The sequence below is a fragment of the Centropristis striata genome, chromosome 1 (assembly GCF_030273125.1).
Source record: "Centropristis striata isolate RG_2023a ecotype Rhode Island chromosome 1, C.striata_1.0, whole genome shotgun sequence".
In the NCBI taxonomy this organism is placed as follows: domain Eukaryota; kingdom Metazoa; phylum Chordata; class Actinopteri; order Perciformes; family Serranidae; genus Centropristis; species Centropristis striata.
Genome location: NC_081517.1, coordinates 46055463 through 46072254, shown reverse-complemented (window position 1 = coordinate 46072254; position 16792 = coordinate 46055463). Strand labels below are relative to the sequence as shown.

Sequence of the window (16792 nt, the reverse complement as noted above, 5' to 3'; positions counted from 1 at the left end):
CTGGCAGCGAGACACCAATATGTTTAGGGGTTGAAAATACTCAACACAAGTGGCATTACCTTATCACTATGGTTTTGAGTCACTGGTACTTTCCCACAGAGCCTTTTTTATTTTTTATTTCTCACTTATTATCTGCTACTTGTTTTTAGCACTTGTTAATGCTGCTTCTTGCCCAGCTGGGTAACCTTGCTCTTATCAGCTCTCCGGGACAAGCACTCTAATAAGCATCTCTGGCGAAAGATCACAGGTGTTTTTTCTGGCACAAACTTAACATTCTTATCCAGGCCTTATTTTACTTCTCCTGTCTTCCAGTACTTCTCCACATCTCAGTTAAATCTCTGCAGCATTTTGATTATACATATAACATCATATAGATCACTCAGGTTTACATTATTTAATCACAATTTGTCTTACAAATAGCTACGTAGTCCCTCTAGAGAGCCTCATAAAGAGATACTAGCTAGCTCCCACCACATTATTTACTCTACAACACCTACAACAAGCATCCCTTTACAAGTATTTATTTATACAGCAACCTATGACCTTTAACCCCAAAATGTGTGTGTGTGTGTGTGTGAGAGAGAAACGTGTATCTGGAGGAGTGTGCACGCCTACGTGCGCAGTTGTGTGTGTGTGTGTAATTAAAATCACATAAAGTCAGGGCCGGTTATTCCTACAGGCCACCAAGGCGGCTGCCTAGGGCGCCAAATTGGCAGGGGGCGCCACAAGCATAAATCTTTGTTTTAACATTCATTAACGAAACATTTTTTAAAAAGCATGGGCAATTTAAATTTCATTTTTGTGTTTATTTTTATTGCATTTGTATGTCTACATTTTATTTATTTTCAGTCTTTGCCATTCTTAATTTGATGAAGATCTGTGTTTTTTTTATTTATTCGTATTTTCAATTCAGTTGTTGGTAAAGTTCCAAAGTTTCGAAAAATAAAAATGTTCTGAGACCATTACCTTGCTTGTAGTTCATGTATCGAATATTAGTGTACAGCATAATACATATAAGATAGTGTACCTATATCAGAATGAATACATGGAATGGATGTGGTTCGGGGGGGGGGGCAAAATCTCAATATCGCCTAGGGCAGCCAATGGGCTAGAACCGGCCCTGCATAAAGTTACTTGTGTGTGTGTGTGTGTGTGTGTGTGTGTGTGTGTGTGTGACTGTAATCACATCAAGGATCAAAGGCAATCAGAGCAGATCAATCAACAGAATTAACTGCCGCTGTAGAATTCCACTATTTTCATAGTGTTTTAGTGGAATCTTTTATTTTTCCTATCAGGTTTTACTTTTAGTGTGTAGGTGTTGTTATTTAATAGTTTCCCCCTGAGAGTTTAATTAGTTTTCACCTTATCTTAGATTAGGATTTATACATTTAGTTTTTAGTGTAGATAGATTCAATGTTTTCCTCCTTTGGAGCAACTTTGTTTAGTTTCTACTCAGTCAGGAGTTTCATAACCCTTTTCCTCTCTCTGTGAGGTTTTACCCTGCTGCATTCTTTCAATAAAGAAACTTTTAGTCCTGACACATCCTGTCCCCTATCAGGCCAGGTTCATAACCTTTTTAAAGGTCTATATTTGTACTTTAAAATAAGGTTACAAAACTGCCACCAGAGGTAGAAGACTGGTCTTTTTAAGGTACAAAACTACCTTCTGAGGGTCCCAGAGACCAGCCATTGTACATCTAAAGGTACAATTCTCTACTTTATTTTCTGAGAGTGTATATAAAAAAGTATAGTGTTAAAAACGACAGAAGGATTTGTTGCACCATATTAGAATTCTCATATTTAGAATACATTATAATATGGTGTGAAGACTGGTAGGAGTTTCATGTGTCTTTCTGGTTCTATAGTTCAGTATTAGATCCTTCAGCTGAGTCAGCAGACAGCGGAACCACAAACACGTCTGGCTGAGTTTGACTGAAACGCTTCAATGCTAATAATACACTCAGGAGGTCTTTAATACATCCAGGAGGTCTTTAATACACTCAGGAGGTCTTTGATACATTCAGGAGGTCTTTAATACATTCAGGAGGTCTTTAATACATTCAGGAGGTCTTTGATACATTCAGGGGGTCTTTAATACATTCAGGAGGTCTTTAATACATTCAGGAGGTCTTTAATACATTCAGGAGGTCTTTGATACATTCAGGGGGTCTTTAATACATTCAGGAGGTCTTTAATAAACTCAGGAGGTCTTTAATACATTCAGGAGGTCTTTAATACATTCAGGAGGTCTTTAATACATTCAGGAGGTCTTTGATACATTCAGGAGGTCTTTGATACATTCAGGAGGTCTTTAATACATTCAGGAGGTCTTTGATACATTCAGGAGGTCTTTAATACATTCAGGAGGTCTTTGATACATTCAGGGGGTCTTTAATACATTCAGGAGGTCTTTAATACATTCAGGAGGTCTTTGATACATTCAGGAGGTCTTTGATACATTCAGGAGGTCTTTGATACATTCAGGAGGTCTTTAATACATTCAGGAGGTCTTTGATACATTCAGGGGGTCTTTAATACATTCAGGAGGTCTTTAATAAACTCAGGAGGTCTTTAATACATTCAGGAGGTCTTTAATACATTCAGGAGGTCTTTGATACATTCAGGAGGTCTTTGATACATTCAGGAGGTCTTTGATACATTCAGGAGGTCTTTAATACATTCAGGAGGTCTTTGATACATTCAGGAGGTCTTTAATATATTCAGGAGGTCTTTAATACATTCAGGAGGTCTTTAATACATTCAGGAGGTCTTTGATACATTCAGGAGGTCTTTAATACATTCAGGAGGTCTTTAATACATTCAGGAGGTCTTTGATACATTCAGGAGGTCTTTGATACATTCAGGAGGTCTTTGATACATTCAGGAGGTCTTTAATACATTCAGGAGGTCTTTAATACATTCAGGGTTTTTTAATGACCATCTTTATTCTGCAGCATTATTTTTTTCTTCTTCAGACTCTAAAAGAGGGCGTATTCTACAAGTTAAATGTTTATTTTTTGTCCATTAAAAGGGGAAGCATGAGGATTTTGTCACTGAAACATTTCTGTGAAGGCAGAAGTGTCAAAACCACCTGTGACGGAAACGCCCCGGTTAGAGACTGGCAGGAAGTCTGAGACAGTCACATGCAGCAGCAGCGATGGCAGCGACGCAGCGCCGCATCGTCCTGCTCACCTCCATGCTGGCTCTCGGTAAGATCACATTCATTTATACTCATTTATGAGATCATATTCATGTTGTTCTTTATGAGACAGTATTCATGTTATCCAGGGGGTCTGGGGGGTCTGGGGGAGATGTGAGGGATTATTGAGGCTAAATCCCTCCAGACGTCTTATTGTGTCTGAAAAATGTTGCATTTTCTCAAAAGTCTGAAACATTATGAAATGTGTTTTTTTTACTAGAATGTTCTCTGTACAGATTTCATCTCATTATATTTATGATCTATATTTTCATCAATATAAAGAACATGAAGTCAGGAAGCGTCTGAGCGGGTGTGTCTCACCACAAACCCTCTCTGAATCATTCACCAGCTTCTGGTTAAAGACTTGCTCAACATTCACCACAGTCAGTTCAAACATAAACACATTTAATATCAGAAATAAGAAAACAGGCGACAGAAACTGAAATGTTCATGGACTCTCCAGAGGAACCAGGACTTCTTTTTTCTGTTCACTTTTTACATTTTTTTATATTTCACAGCACAAAACAGAGACTGTTGATATAACAAGTGATAAAAGAGATTTTTACATTTTAATTCAGGTGAATTAACCCTTTAAACTGAACAATAAGCCGCTTGTCTCTGCATTTACTGGTTTTTCTGCTTGTTTTGACACTAAAGTGGTTCCTTCCCCTCACACAGTTTCAAAATCAGCTCTGTTACTAGGGAGGAGGTCAAAGTGTCCTCATACCTCAAGATACTGTTGTTTTAAACACGTTACACAATGTTGTTGTTGTTGTTCGAACAAAGTATCTGACACGCTGAATAAATCTTTAGCTTTAGACCCTAAAGTCACCACACACTGTCTAAAAAACCACTGTCTAAAACCAGATCAAACAGTAAATCTAAAGGTCTAAAACCAGATCAAACAGTAAATCTAAAGGTCTAAAACCAGATCAAACAGTAAATCTAAAGGTCTAAAACCAGATCAAACAGTAAATCTAAAGGTCTAAAACCAGATCAAACAGTAAATCTAAAGGTCTAAAACCAGATAAACAGTAAATCTAAAGGTCTAAAACCAGATAAACAGTAAATCTAAAGGTCTAAAACCAGATCAAACAGTAAATCTAAAGGTCTAAAACCAGATCAAACAGTAAATCTAAAGGTCTAAAACCAGATCAAACAGTAAATCTAAAGGTCTAAAACCAGATCAAACAGTAAATCTAAAGGTCTAAAACCAGATCAAACAGTAAATCTAAAGGTCTAAAACCAGATCAAACAGTAAATCTGCTGCATGGACAGATAATTTACCTTGACAAGATTTATTAAATTAAGATTATTAAATCTAGAAATAAGCATGTTGAACACTTAAAATAGTACATGAATTCTTAAAACCAGATAAAGTAAAGCTGCCAGCAGTGATGAACTGGCCCGAGCAGAGTGACCTGATGATTATTTGGTTCTTACCAAGATAAAAAAAACTTAAATTTAGAAGTGTTAGATCATTTATCTGGTTTTAAGAGTTAATTTATTATTTTAAGTGTTCAACATGCTTATTTCTAGATTTAATAATCTTAATTTAAGAAATCTCTTGGTTTTATTCTGGTTTTAAGTGGTTTTATTCTGGTTTTATTCTAGTTTTAAGTGGTTTTATTCTGGTTTTATTCTAGTTTTAAGTGGTTTTATTCTGGTTTTATTCTAGTTTTAAGTGGTTTTATTCTGGTTTTAATAGTTAATTTATTATTTTAAGTGTTCAGCATGCTTATTTCTAGATTTAATAATCTTAATTTAAGAAATCTCTTGGTTTTATTCTGGTTTTAAGTGGTTTTATTCTGGTTTTATTCTAGTTTTAAGTGGTTTTATTCTAGTTTTAAGTGGTTTTATTCTGGTTTTATTCTAGTTTTAAGTGGTTTTATTCTAGTTTTAAGTGGTTTTATTCTGGTTTTAATAGTTAATTTATTATTTTAAGTGTTCAACATGCTTATTTCTAGATTTAATAATCTTAATTTAAGAAATCTCTTGGTTTTATTCTGGTTTCAAGTGGTTTTATTCTGGTTTTATTCTAGTTTTAAGTGGTTTTATTCTGGTTTTATTCTAGTTTTAAGTGGTTTTATTCTGGTTTTATTCTAGTTTTAAGTGGTTTTATTCTGGTTTTAATAGTTAATTTATTATTTTAAGTGTTCAACATGCTTATTTCTAGATTTAATAATCTTAATTTAATAAATCTTGTCAAGGTAAATTATCTGTCCATGCAGCAAGATCATTTCCCTCAGATTTACTGTTTGATCTGGTTTTAAACACCTTTTTACAGTGTAGAGAGCTCTGTGTTAAATGAGCTTCTGAATGTTTGAATGTTTGTTTTGTTGATGTTTTTTTGTTTTATGTGTTGGATTGAACCAGAAGCGTGTTTTGTCTTTATATATTTATTGAAGCACTTTATGTTCTTGTATTTGTTCATTCATGTGTTAGTTTCCTCACGGATTCTTTCAGACCTTCGGTTTCATGTGTCATTAAAACTGAACAAACAGAACTGTTCATTCTTGGTAAATGCAATTCAGCAGTTGTTGACTTGAAGTCAACAACAATAGCAGAACCCTGAGAAGGAACCAGTCGAGTGACTTGGTTGTATTTCTGTGGTTCAGAAGGAACCGTGTGAACTCTGATCTAATGCTTCACGTGGTGAATACGACCCTAAAGAGTCTCACAGTTATCATCTAAACTGAGTTATTACTAAAAATTAACTCCTTCATGTCTGTTTTATCTTGTGGCAAAGTTTTAGATTTCAGTTTTGCTTTAATTCAGAGAAATAATGATATAAAAACCACAAAATCCAACTCAAAACCAAACAGTAATTACACTTACCATGGTCTGTTTTGGATATATAAACTAATTTAAACATAAAAATAATTTAATTATAAGTTTATTTGAAAGAGAAATTATCTAGATAGCAATGAAGTAAAAAAGTGAGATAAAAATATATTAAGACCAAAATATAACATTACTTCAAAAATCTTAAAATCTTTGAATAGAGTTGTTAAATACTTTTAAATACATTTATAACAAAATCAGTTTGAAAATGTTTATTGACTGAAAACTAAATATAAAAGCTGAAAGAAGACAACAACATTATAGTTCCTGCTCTCTGTTTATCATCACTATTAGAACCTTTTAAAACCAGAGACAGGAACTATATTTATAGGGTTAAAGGTCAAATAAATCATGATTTTTGAGCATAAAAATTAAATAATCAGTACATGTAGAAATAAGAGTCATATTACTGACCTACCTATAACTCATTAGGCTGCCAGTTAAAAAACATTAAAAAACTTTAAGCAGTTTTTCTCAGTTTAACCCTTTATTAGTTACTGTAGTTACTACCTCCAAAAAAACGCTATAAAAACTTTACAGATTAATATTTTTTTCGGCTTTTTTCTGCATAAACCTCTTAAACAACTTCCGCCATTTTTGTATTTTTTTTTTTTCATAAAAAACATCAGTGACATCATGTAGTCAAACTGGCATTTAAAGGGTTAAAATTCTCAAAGTATTTGACTGTTTGGTAGTTTTGAGCAGGGCGGAAGTTGTTTAAGAGGTTTATGCAGAAAAAAGTAGAAATAAATATTCATCTGTAAAGTTTATTTGAAGTGGACATTTTCAGCCTGAAGGCTCTGAAAGGGGAATAAATTTTAAATCTGACACAAAAACTAAAAATGCATCAAGATCGATTTTGTTCTTAATCTTTGACACATCCAAGGCTGTGATAAAAAACAATGCCCAGCTAGAAATTATTCATTATATGGAAAATAACTTCATTTTTGTGTTTTTTTTTCATACAAAAACATCAGTGACATCGTGCAATCAAAGTGGCATTTAAAGGGTTAAAATCTTCAAAATATTTGACTGTTTGGTAGTTTACATTTTCAGCCTAAAGGGTCTGAAAGGGTTAAATTAGTAATAGAAGCAGAAGAAACATCAGTAGCTCTCCAGTAAAGGATGATATTAATATTCAAATAAATCAGATGATGCTTCACATTTAGTGATATCCTCACTGCTGTGGTGTCAAACATAAAGTTTAAAAAAGAATAAAACGGGCTCAGTTGAGACCAGAACCACGTTTATAACCTGAGTGAATGTAACATTTCAGAACTTAAATTATCACTTTTTTTATTGTTTAATTGCAGCCATCCCTGTTTCTCTGGCCTTCAACATTGACATGACAAACCCTGATGTCTATTCTGGGGATCAGAAGGATTTCTTTGGATACAAAGTGCTTCAGTTCATGTCTGGCACCAACAAAGGGTAAGTTCACATTTACACTGTTCATATTTAGTGTTGCTGTAATCTTTATTACTCTTAAAGTAACATGTCTCAGACAGCTTTCAAACATAGTTTCCTTTAGAATATCACTGGAAGATTATTCTGGTTAGAACACTGCAAAACCTGAACTCTAAACCTGAGTAAATATCTCAGATCAAGGGGATTAATGCTTATTTTTAGTTCTTCTTAGTCAGCAGTTTTTATTTTAGACTGTTTCACTTGTTTGATATAAAGATTTCACAGCTTTTGCCTTATTTCAAGAATTTAAAGAAAAATATTCTACATCCAGATAAAAATATTTGTATCTGTGTGAAGAAAAGTTGACTAGTTTTTATTGTGACTTTGCTGGTTTCTATAAATATAATGCCTATCATATCATTATGTCCAGATGATGGCTCTAGCATTTACTGATTATTAATTCAACAATATTTTTACACATATTGAGAAAATAGGTCACGTGTATTTCATTAGAATCAATAAAAAGTCACTTGTTATTAGTCAGAATACACTAATTCTAAGGTATTTGTGGTTCATTAGATTAGATATTTTTACTGGTTTTGGAAAGTTTTGACAAGACACATTTTATTGTTCCATTGGCAGATAATTTTGATATTTTTATGCAAAATACACCTAATTTTTGTACTTTTTCCCTTGTTTTTAAGAGCTGACTTCTTGCAGTGTATTATGAAGGGTTGTAGAGACACATTCATGCACTGCAAAAAGTCATCTCTTAAAAACAAGGGAAAAAGTACAAAAATTAGGTGTATTTAGCATAAAAATAGCAAAATTATCTGTTTTTGCAGTGTACACGTCCCATTCCCGTTATCAGTCAGAATAAACTAATTCTAAGGTATTTGTGGTTCATTAGATTAGATATTTTTACTGGTTTTGGAAAGTCTTGACAAGACACATTTTATTGTTTTTTTGTGAGGTGTCTGTTTGCAGTGTGTTGTGATTCTGTTCATATTTATCGTTGCTGTAAAAATCTTTATGACTCTTAAAGTAACATGGCTTGGATAGCTATCATGCATAGTTTCCTTTTGCTTATAACTTGTCCGGTTTAGATGAAGATTATTCTGGTTCGAAGCTTGTGTGAAGTGGAAGAAACACTTTATCACTTCAATCATGTTGCAGCCTGTGACTAATCTTCCTGTTGCACAAGGAAACCATTTTAACATCCTGCTGCTGTCAAAAGCCTTTTACCGTCAGTTAGAGCTGTGTCACTGAAATGGTTGACCCATCAACAGGATCATGGTTTCTGCTCCGCTCCGCCTCAATGGATCTGGAGGAATATGTAAACCAAACCCAAACCACCAAAACCAGAGCTTCCAGTGCTTCAGCCCTCCAGGTCTCTTTTTCAATTTTACTCAATGAAGCACACACTTTGATACAGAAAGTTTCCCACATTACAGGACTAACAGCTTCATGTATGTTTAAAATACTAATGAAATACTACGATTACAGATATTTCTGTGACAGACACAATGATACCAGTCAAGCTCTTCGGCCTGGCGGTAGCCGGAGATTCCAAACGCTCCAGATTCACTGTAAGGAAATCACAATGCTCAAGAGTTTGATAAAATCCAAGAATATGGTTTTGTCTGTAACGTTCTGAGCAAAACAAATCAACATGATGAATGTGTTTCTTCGCCTCACATGATCTGATGAAGGTTTGCAGTCCGAGTGTCGTCCATGAATGTAACGGGAACTCGTACGTCAACAGCGTTTGCTACGATATCACAGATGATCTTCAGCCGATCGATGAGTTCAAGCCTGGTTTCCAAGGTAAAAGACGTTCTCTGGTTAGAACATCTGGGCTTTCCTGCTTTTGTCCCCACCGAATCTTCTACAAGTTTAACTCTGTGGTTTTTTATTTCCAGAATGCACAAAAAAGACGGTGAACCTAGTCTTTCTGTTTGATGGATCAGGGAGTATGACTGAAGCAGAGTTCAACAAAAACAAAGATTTTATAGTGGAAATAATGAGCAGCCTGAAGAACTCATCAATCAAGGTGCTACTGCAACATTAAAGCATTCAGAGCATCCATTTATACATTTGTTAAATCATAAAATACAGAAACATGACTTTGTCTACTTTTTCAGTTTGCAGCAGTTCAGTTCGCCTCAGTTCCCAGGAAGGTTTTTGACTTCAATGACTACGAAGCTGGTCGAGATCTCCAAAAACTCAAGAAAGAACCCCATATGAAGTCTCTCACTAACACACACAAAGCGCTAACATTTGTGTTGTGAGTTCAGTTACCTTGCATTAACAGTTTTCAAACTATTTGTTGACATAAACAATAATTTGTAGATCAAGGTTTTTTTCTAAATGCTACTTTTACATTTGTCTCAGGGAGAACATCCTTGAGAACCCAGCTGCAGGCGCCTCTCCTGATGCAACTAAAGTTGTGGTCGTCATCACTGATGGAGATCCCAGCGACAAAGACAGAAATGGGATTATCGCCACATATGATCAGAAAAGCATAATTCGCTTTGTCATTGGGGTAAGCTGTGATGTGAGATAAAATGTCTCATTATTCTGTCTGTCTGATGAATGCATTCAGTGGCCTCAAAGTTAGGAATCGGGCTTGTAACCAGAGGGTCGCCAGTTTGAATCCCAGGACTGAGCGTGTGTTCACTGGTGTGAGAAACGATGAGTTAATGCAGCGTTTGAATGTTCCCATTAAGAAGGGGATCCTAATCTTTCTTCTGCTACAATATTTGCATATGTTTGCCTCAGGGATCAGTTCTTGGGAACGTTTTGTTCACCGATATGCAGATGATGCACCATTACATTCTTACTTTACCAACATGGGAACATAGAAAATATTTTACCTAGTTCAATCACAGACTGTATAAAATAAGGACATAGTCTTAATAATGTCACCCATAGGTTAAAAATGTTTTTAGTTTATTACTCATTACCTGTTGAATATACACTCTGAATCCTGAATGTGGCGCATTCTGTTTTTATTTACATCAGCTTTCCTCCCTAAAAATTACAGTACAAAGAATGTGATTAGATTGTCGGGTTTAAAATCAGCAAAAGTGAGGTTGTAAAAAGTAAATTTTTGTGCTGGAGTAACTGTAAAAATATATACATATATAAAAAGTTTTTATTTGTTACACTTCTTGTTACTGAAGTAAGTAATTTAGTAGTAAGCCAAAAAAGAAGCTTGGTGGGGAGGCTCAGTTCTGGACTCCTCCTGTTGCTTTATTACCACAAACTCTTTCACTGTGTTGACAGCATAACGTTTGTGATAGCCAAAGGGGGCTAATCCGTCCTGATAGGGTTCTGATCTTAGGCGGGTTATGCCTTTGATTATGCATTATTTTTAAAAAGTCCCCCCTACATAAATAAGCTGTAGGGGGTTGCACCTCTGGTTGCCAATCAGATTTCAGCGGTAGACCGTCAGATCTGAGATACTTCCTAAATTAATTCTGGTTTCAGGTCAAAGATGCTAAGCTGGATAAATTCAGAGCCATTGCTTCAGATCCAAAAGACAAAAATGCCTTCAAGATTCAGAACTACGACGGACTCACGGGAGTACTGGGGAACTTCCAAAACAAGATCTTTAAAATGGAAGGTGATGATAAAACATTTCTGTCCTCTTAGTACAATAATCACAAAATCCCTTTTATGTCCTTGTTGTTTGGCTTCAGTAGTAACATGAGCTGTTAATGTCTTTATATTCAGGCTCCAAAGTGGCTCTGGCAGGAAACCTGACCAATGAATTGTCTCAAAGTGGATTCAGTGCTGTCGTCTACGATGTGAGTAAAGTCAACAAGACCAAATTAACATCTCTACACATTTCTTTAGTCAAGCATCAGAGTGCTTGCTAACCATACATACATGCTACCAATCACCCTCATTTGTCTCCTTTACTTACATAGTTATTTATTCTATATTCAGTATTTTTTTCTTGCCATTAAATTATTTATTCTTGCTGTGATATTTTATACGTTTTATCCCTCTATACCTTATTGTCCTTAAGTGTTGTGTGTTGTTGTTCTTAATTTGATTTATGCACTACGGGAGTTGCACTCTAATTTCGTTGAGCTATGTACAATGACAATAAAGGCGTTTCTATTCTACATACAGGTAAACAGCATCTTCACAGAGAATTATAGTAATATTTAGATAGAAAAGGGGGGCCCAGTAGAAACACTGTTCTGACCAAAGATCATTCATGATGCTTGTTTATTCACTCTAAACCAGTTGATGGAAACGTCCCTCAGTCACATTTTCTTTAATGCAACATTTCAAAATTTTGCTTAAAAAAATGTATTTAAACTTGATTGGAAACATGCAGTAGCTATTGTTGTTGAGGTCATAACAACAAGACTCACCGCTCCACTACCAGTCCCTGTAATGATGTTCCAGTGTTTTCTTTAACCATTTACTCTCATAATTAGAGAGACTGTGTGGGACATTTAGAGAAGAAAAACTAAAAAATGCAGAAGCTGGACAGACGAAACAGAAATAAACTTCTGAACAGCAGCTGGGTGATTGTCATGAAGCCAGTCTAAGTTCTGTCTGTTTATTATAAGTATATACTTTATTAAACTAAATATATTTATCTTTTATATGAATGAACAATATAGCCATAATGAGGCACAATTCATTGTTTTGTGTTAAAACAATATTTTCTATATTTTTAAACATATTTTTGATTCACAGATTCATTACTGTAATGCATCCAGAATCTTGGATTTGTGCTCTGCTGATGATTTTCAGCATCACTTGTGTTGTAAACGCGGCTATCTAAGTGCATTTTATGCCTGTTAAACTCATTTCTTATCTGAATAATGTGCCCTTAAAGTAGATGGAAAATACTGCGTCACTGGTTCTTTCTGCCTCCAGCTAGCAACGTGCTAACAATGTGCCTGACCACATGCTATATTTTAACGCCTCCACTGTTGCACAGAAGGGTGCAAGTGCACTTGTTGGTAGGTGTGAAAATGACACTTGTGTCATCCTGAGTAGGTCTGGAGTTAGACTTGTGTTAGAATGTTCAAACAACACTTCTTCAAATTCAAACAAAAAAATATTAATCATCCATCCTCACCGCTTATCTGGGGCCGGGTCGCGGGGGCAGCAGGCTAAGCAGGGCATTCCCTCTCCCAGCCACAACGTCCAGCTCCTCCTGGACCCCGAGGTGTTCCCAGGCCAGGAGAGAGATATAATCCCTCCATCATGTTCTGGGTCTTCCCCGGGGCCTCCTACCAGTTGGACCTGGAACACCTCTAACGGGAGGCGCCCGGGAGGATCCTTACCAGATGCCCAAACCTCCTCAGCTGGCTCCTTTAGAGGAGAAGGAGCAGCGGCTCTACTCCGAGCTCCCTCCGGATGTCCGAGCTCCTCCCCCTATCTCTAAGGCTGAGCCTAGCCACCCTACGGAGGAAGCTAATTTCAGCCGCTTGTATCCGTGATCTCGTTCTTTGGTCACTACCCAAAGCTCATGACCATAGGTGAGGGTTGGAACGTAGATGGAGCGGTAAATCGAGAGCTTTGTCTTCAGGCTCAGCTCCTTCTTCACCACGACGGTCCGGTACAACGCCCGCATCACTGCTGATGCGGCACCAAACCGCCTGTCCATCTCACGCTCTGTTCTACCCTCACTGCTGAACAAGACCCCCAGATACTGGAACTCCTTCTCTTGAGGCAGTACCTGTCTCCACCCAGAGGGGGCAGTACCTCTCTCCACCCAGAGGGGGCAGTACCTGTCTCCACCCAGAGGGGGCAGTACCTCTCTCCACCCAGAGGGGGCAGTACCTCTCTCCACCCAGAGGGGGCAGTACCTCTCTCCACCCAGAGGGGGCACTCCACCGTTTTCAGGCAGGGAACCATGGCCTCAGACTTGGAGGTGCTGACTCTCATCCCAACCGCTTCACACTCGGCTGCAAACCGCCCCAGTGAGTGCTGGAGGTCCCGGTCTGATGAAGCCAAAAGAACCACATCATCTGCAAAAAGCAGAGATGTAATTCTAAGGTCACCAAACCGAATCCCTTCCTCCCCCGGCTGAACCTTGAGATCCATGAAGACCAGGAACAGAATCGGAGACAAGGGGCAACACTGGCGGAGGCCAACACCCACCGGGAACGTGTTTGACGTTGTGCTGAGTATGCGGACACAGCTCTCACTTTGGTTATATAGGGACCGGATAGCTCGTAGCAACCAGCCCGGTACCCCATATTCCCTCAGTACCCCCACAAGACTCCCCGAGGGACACGGTCGTAAGCCTTCTCCAAGTCCACAAAACACATGTAGACTGGATGAGCAAACTCCCATGACCCCTCCAGAAGTCTGGGAGGGTAAAGAGCTGGTCCGTTGTTCCACGGCCAGGACAATCAAAACATAGAATCTCAAACACAAAGAATCACAAAAGCAAAACCAGCAGCAAACAAACAAAAAAACAATTATTCAAAGACTTAAAGACAGATTTATTTTGCAATTACACAAATAGTTAGATTGCAAGTTTTGAATTTTGTCTTTGACTTTATTTTTTTGTTTAAATTTTGTATTTGATATTTTGATTCATATTTTTGTTAAGTGTTGTTTGAACATTTTGGCACAAATCTAAGTCCATAGTGTCGGCTCTCTGTATGTGTCTTGTTAGTGCTGAAATATTCATTTTGCATGATTGTGTTGACAGGATAACCTGATTGTGGGTTCAGTGGGATCAAACAGCTGGACTGGTTCTCTCCTGAACCGTCAAGAAAAAAAAGAAACACAGATTCAAGATCCAGACATGGAGATGGACTCCTACATGGGTACTCAACATACAGTTATTTCTTCTCTTTCTCTTTTGTTTCTTTTCAGAATAAATCCTTCTTTTTAAAGGGATTTTTGTTACAAATACCTTAGAATTAGTGTATCCTAAGTAATAACAAGTGCATTTTTCTAGGTTCTAATTAATTATATTATTATATTTTTCAGATAATATAATATTACATTATATTTCTTGAAACCAGCAAAGTCAGACTAAAAACTAGTCAACTTTTCTTCAGACTGCTACAAATATTTTTATCTGTATGTAGAATATTTTTCTTAAAATTCTTGAAATAAGGCAAAAGCCGTGAAATCTTTATATCAAACAAGTGAAACAGTCAAAAATAAAAACTGCTGACTAAGAAGAACTATCTGATCAGACAAACAATAAGCAGATATCCCCTTGATCTGAGATATTTACTTAGATTTCAGTGTTTGCAGTGTTGGATTCTAACCTGTGTGAAATGTGACTGTTGCAGGATACTCGATCTCTGTTGGAGAGAAGAATGGAGCTCCTCTATATTTCACTGGTGCACCAAGATTCAAACACACTGGACGGGTCGTACTCTTCAGAAAAGAGGCCAAGAACTGGACCGTGAGCCAAAGAATAGACGGGGAACAGGTTGGTAGCTGTCTGGAGGAAGTTGCTTTAAATCTGATCTTTCATATTCATCAAACGTTAATAGTTTATCTGTTGTTTGCTTTAAGGGTTCTATGTTATAACATTCCTTATAGAAGAGCAGCAGCATGAAGAAGAAGCAGATTTATTTCATTTTTTACTCAATAATCTGATAAAATACATTTAGAGATGCTGCATGGCACAACTTTTTTGTATAAAAATGTGCAAAGCCACAATATTTGTGCAGTTGCAGACAGGAAACGTCACCACATCCTTTGACTGGCACCCAGTTGTTCTTCATGAAACACTGTAAGAAATGACAGCAGGCTGTGTTCAAAACAGAAGAAACACTCACCCTCACTCTGTTTTCAACATGGTCTTCAACAAATGGTTAACCCTTTGATGCACAACATATTGACCCCCCTTGTAATGTACAACATGGGTCAAAATGACCCTCATTCATCCCCATGTTATTTATGCAGAATATTATGATTCAATATTCCAAGTACTCTTTACATTTCTTGTTTTTGATAACAACTGATCATTATTTCCATTTTGCTTCTCATACTTTATGAAGAAAAAACGTTTTTGTATTATTAAATACCTAAATACTTGGCTAAGTAGATTGCTAAGCTAACTATTTGGCCAAGAAGTTAGCTAAGTAGTTAGCTTAGCAAGCTGCTGAGCTAAATACTTAGCCAAGAAGTTAGCTAAGTAGTTAGCTTAGCAAGCTACTTAGCTAAAAAATGGATATGGGTCATTTTTTTACCCATGTTGTGCATTAGAAGAGTAGTGACTCAAAAAAGGATTTTATCCAAAAATTAATAAAAGAAAACATAAAATCAGGATGTATAATGATCAAAAACAAACTAATTGAGGAAAACCTGGAATACTGAATGATGAAAATAATTTATTGCAAAGATATAGAACATAAAAACTCTGTCTGGTCACTTTAGACCATGTTGTGTATCGAGTATATCATTTTTTAACTTAAGTGGCATAAAATTCCCTTTTTCAGATTGGATCCTACTTCGGAGCAGAGTTGTGTTCCGTAGACGTGAACTCAGACGGGAACACGGACTTCCTGCTGGTGGGAGCGCCGCTGTTCTACCAGCCGCAGGAGAAGAAAGAAGGCCAGATCTACGTCTACAGGCTGACGGAGGAGGTGGGGTCACCTACTGCTTCATCAGTACTGCTGAGGGTCTACACTGTAAAAAATAATCTGTTCAATTTAGGGTAAAAACCAGCAGAACTTTACCGTAATAAATACGGTGCAACTATTTCTAATATTACGTTAAAATTATATTAACACTGTTGATTTCACGTTTAAGATTGACATTTTATTCCATATTTTACCGTTTTTCCATTAAAAGAAACGCTGTTCTGCCATATAATTGACCAGAAAATACTTTATAAATGCTGCATACATTAAAGATTTTACCATTAAATATTACAGTATATTTCTGTTAGAGATATGGTGTTTAGTACATTTAACAGTGAGAAAAAGTATTTTTACAACAGATAAATGCAAAAATGATGCTTGTATATATATATTACATATACCAGGGATGGTCAACTGGAGGCCCGGGGGCCACATACGGCCCTCACCCTCACCTGAAGTGGCCCTCAGTACAACTACATGCATTTGAGCATGAAATCTTAAAAGTGCAGTGTAAAAATGCACAAAATTACTTCTTGTAATTAATGTTGGTCTGCTGTTCTTGAACTGAAAAAACAAAAGAAATCACAGTAAGTGGTTATTTTTTATTTGCTTCAAACCTTTTGTATTGCTATTTATACTGTTATACATGCATTTGAGCATTAAATATGTTAAGTTACTGCACTGTAAACATATTAAAAATGTCAGTTTGATCATATCTGGTGAAGTGCTGCTCCTATATGTGGCCCTGT

General features: G+C 36.6%; 1 protein-coding gene across 1 annotated transcript in view; it reads left to right on the top strand.

Moving 5' to 3' along the window:
- The first annotated feature begins 3116 nt into the window (after positions 1–3116).
- Positions 3117–16792, top strand: part of LOC131979808 (integrin alpha-M-like) — a 30024-nt gene continuing 16348 nt past the window's right edge. The window contains exons 1-13 of the mRNA XM_059343851.1: positions 3117–3208; positions 7356–7473; positions 8739–8839; positions 8956–9038; positions 9162–9276; positions 9372–9502; positions 9594–9736; positions 9844–9994; positions 10942–11077; positions 11188–11261; positions 14147–14264; positions 14742–14884; positions 15900–16046. Of these exons, the coding sequence (XP_059199834.1) occupies positions 3157–3208; positions 7356–7473; positions 8739–8839; positions 8956–9038; positions 9162–9276; positions 9372–9502; positions 9594–9736; positions 9844–9994; positions 10942–11077; positions 11188–11261; positions 14147–14264; positions 14742–14884; positions 15900–16046 (1512 nt within the window). The 5' untranslated portion in view covers positions 3117–3156. The remainder of the gene's footprint in view (positions 3209–7355; positions 7474–8738; positions 8840–8955; positions 9039–9161; positions 9277–9371; positions 9503–9593; positions 9737–9843; positions 9995–10941; positions 11078–11187; positions 11262–14146; positions 14265–14741; positions 14885–15899; positions 16047–16792) is intronic.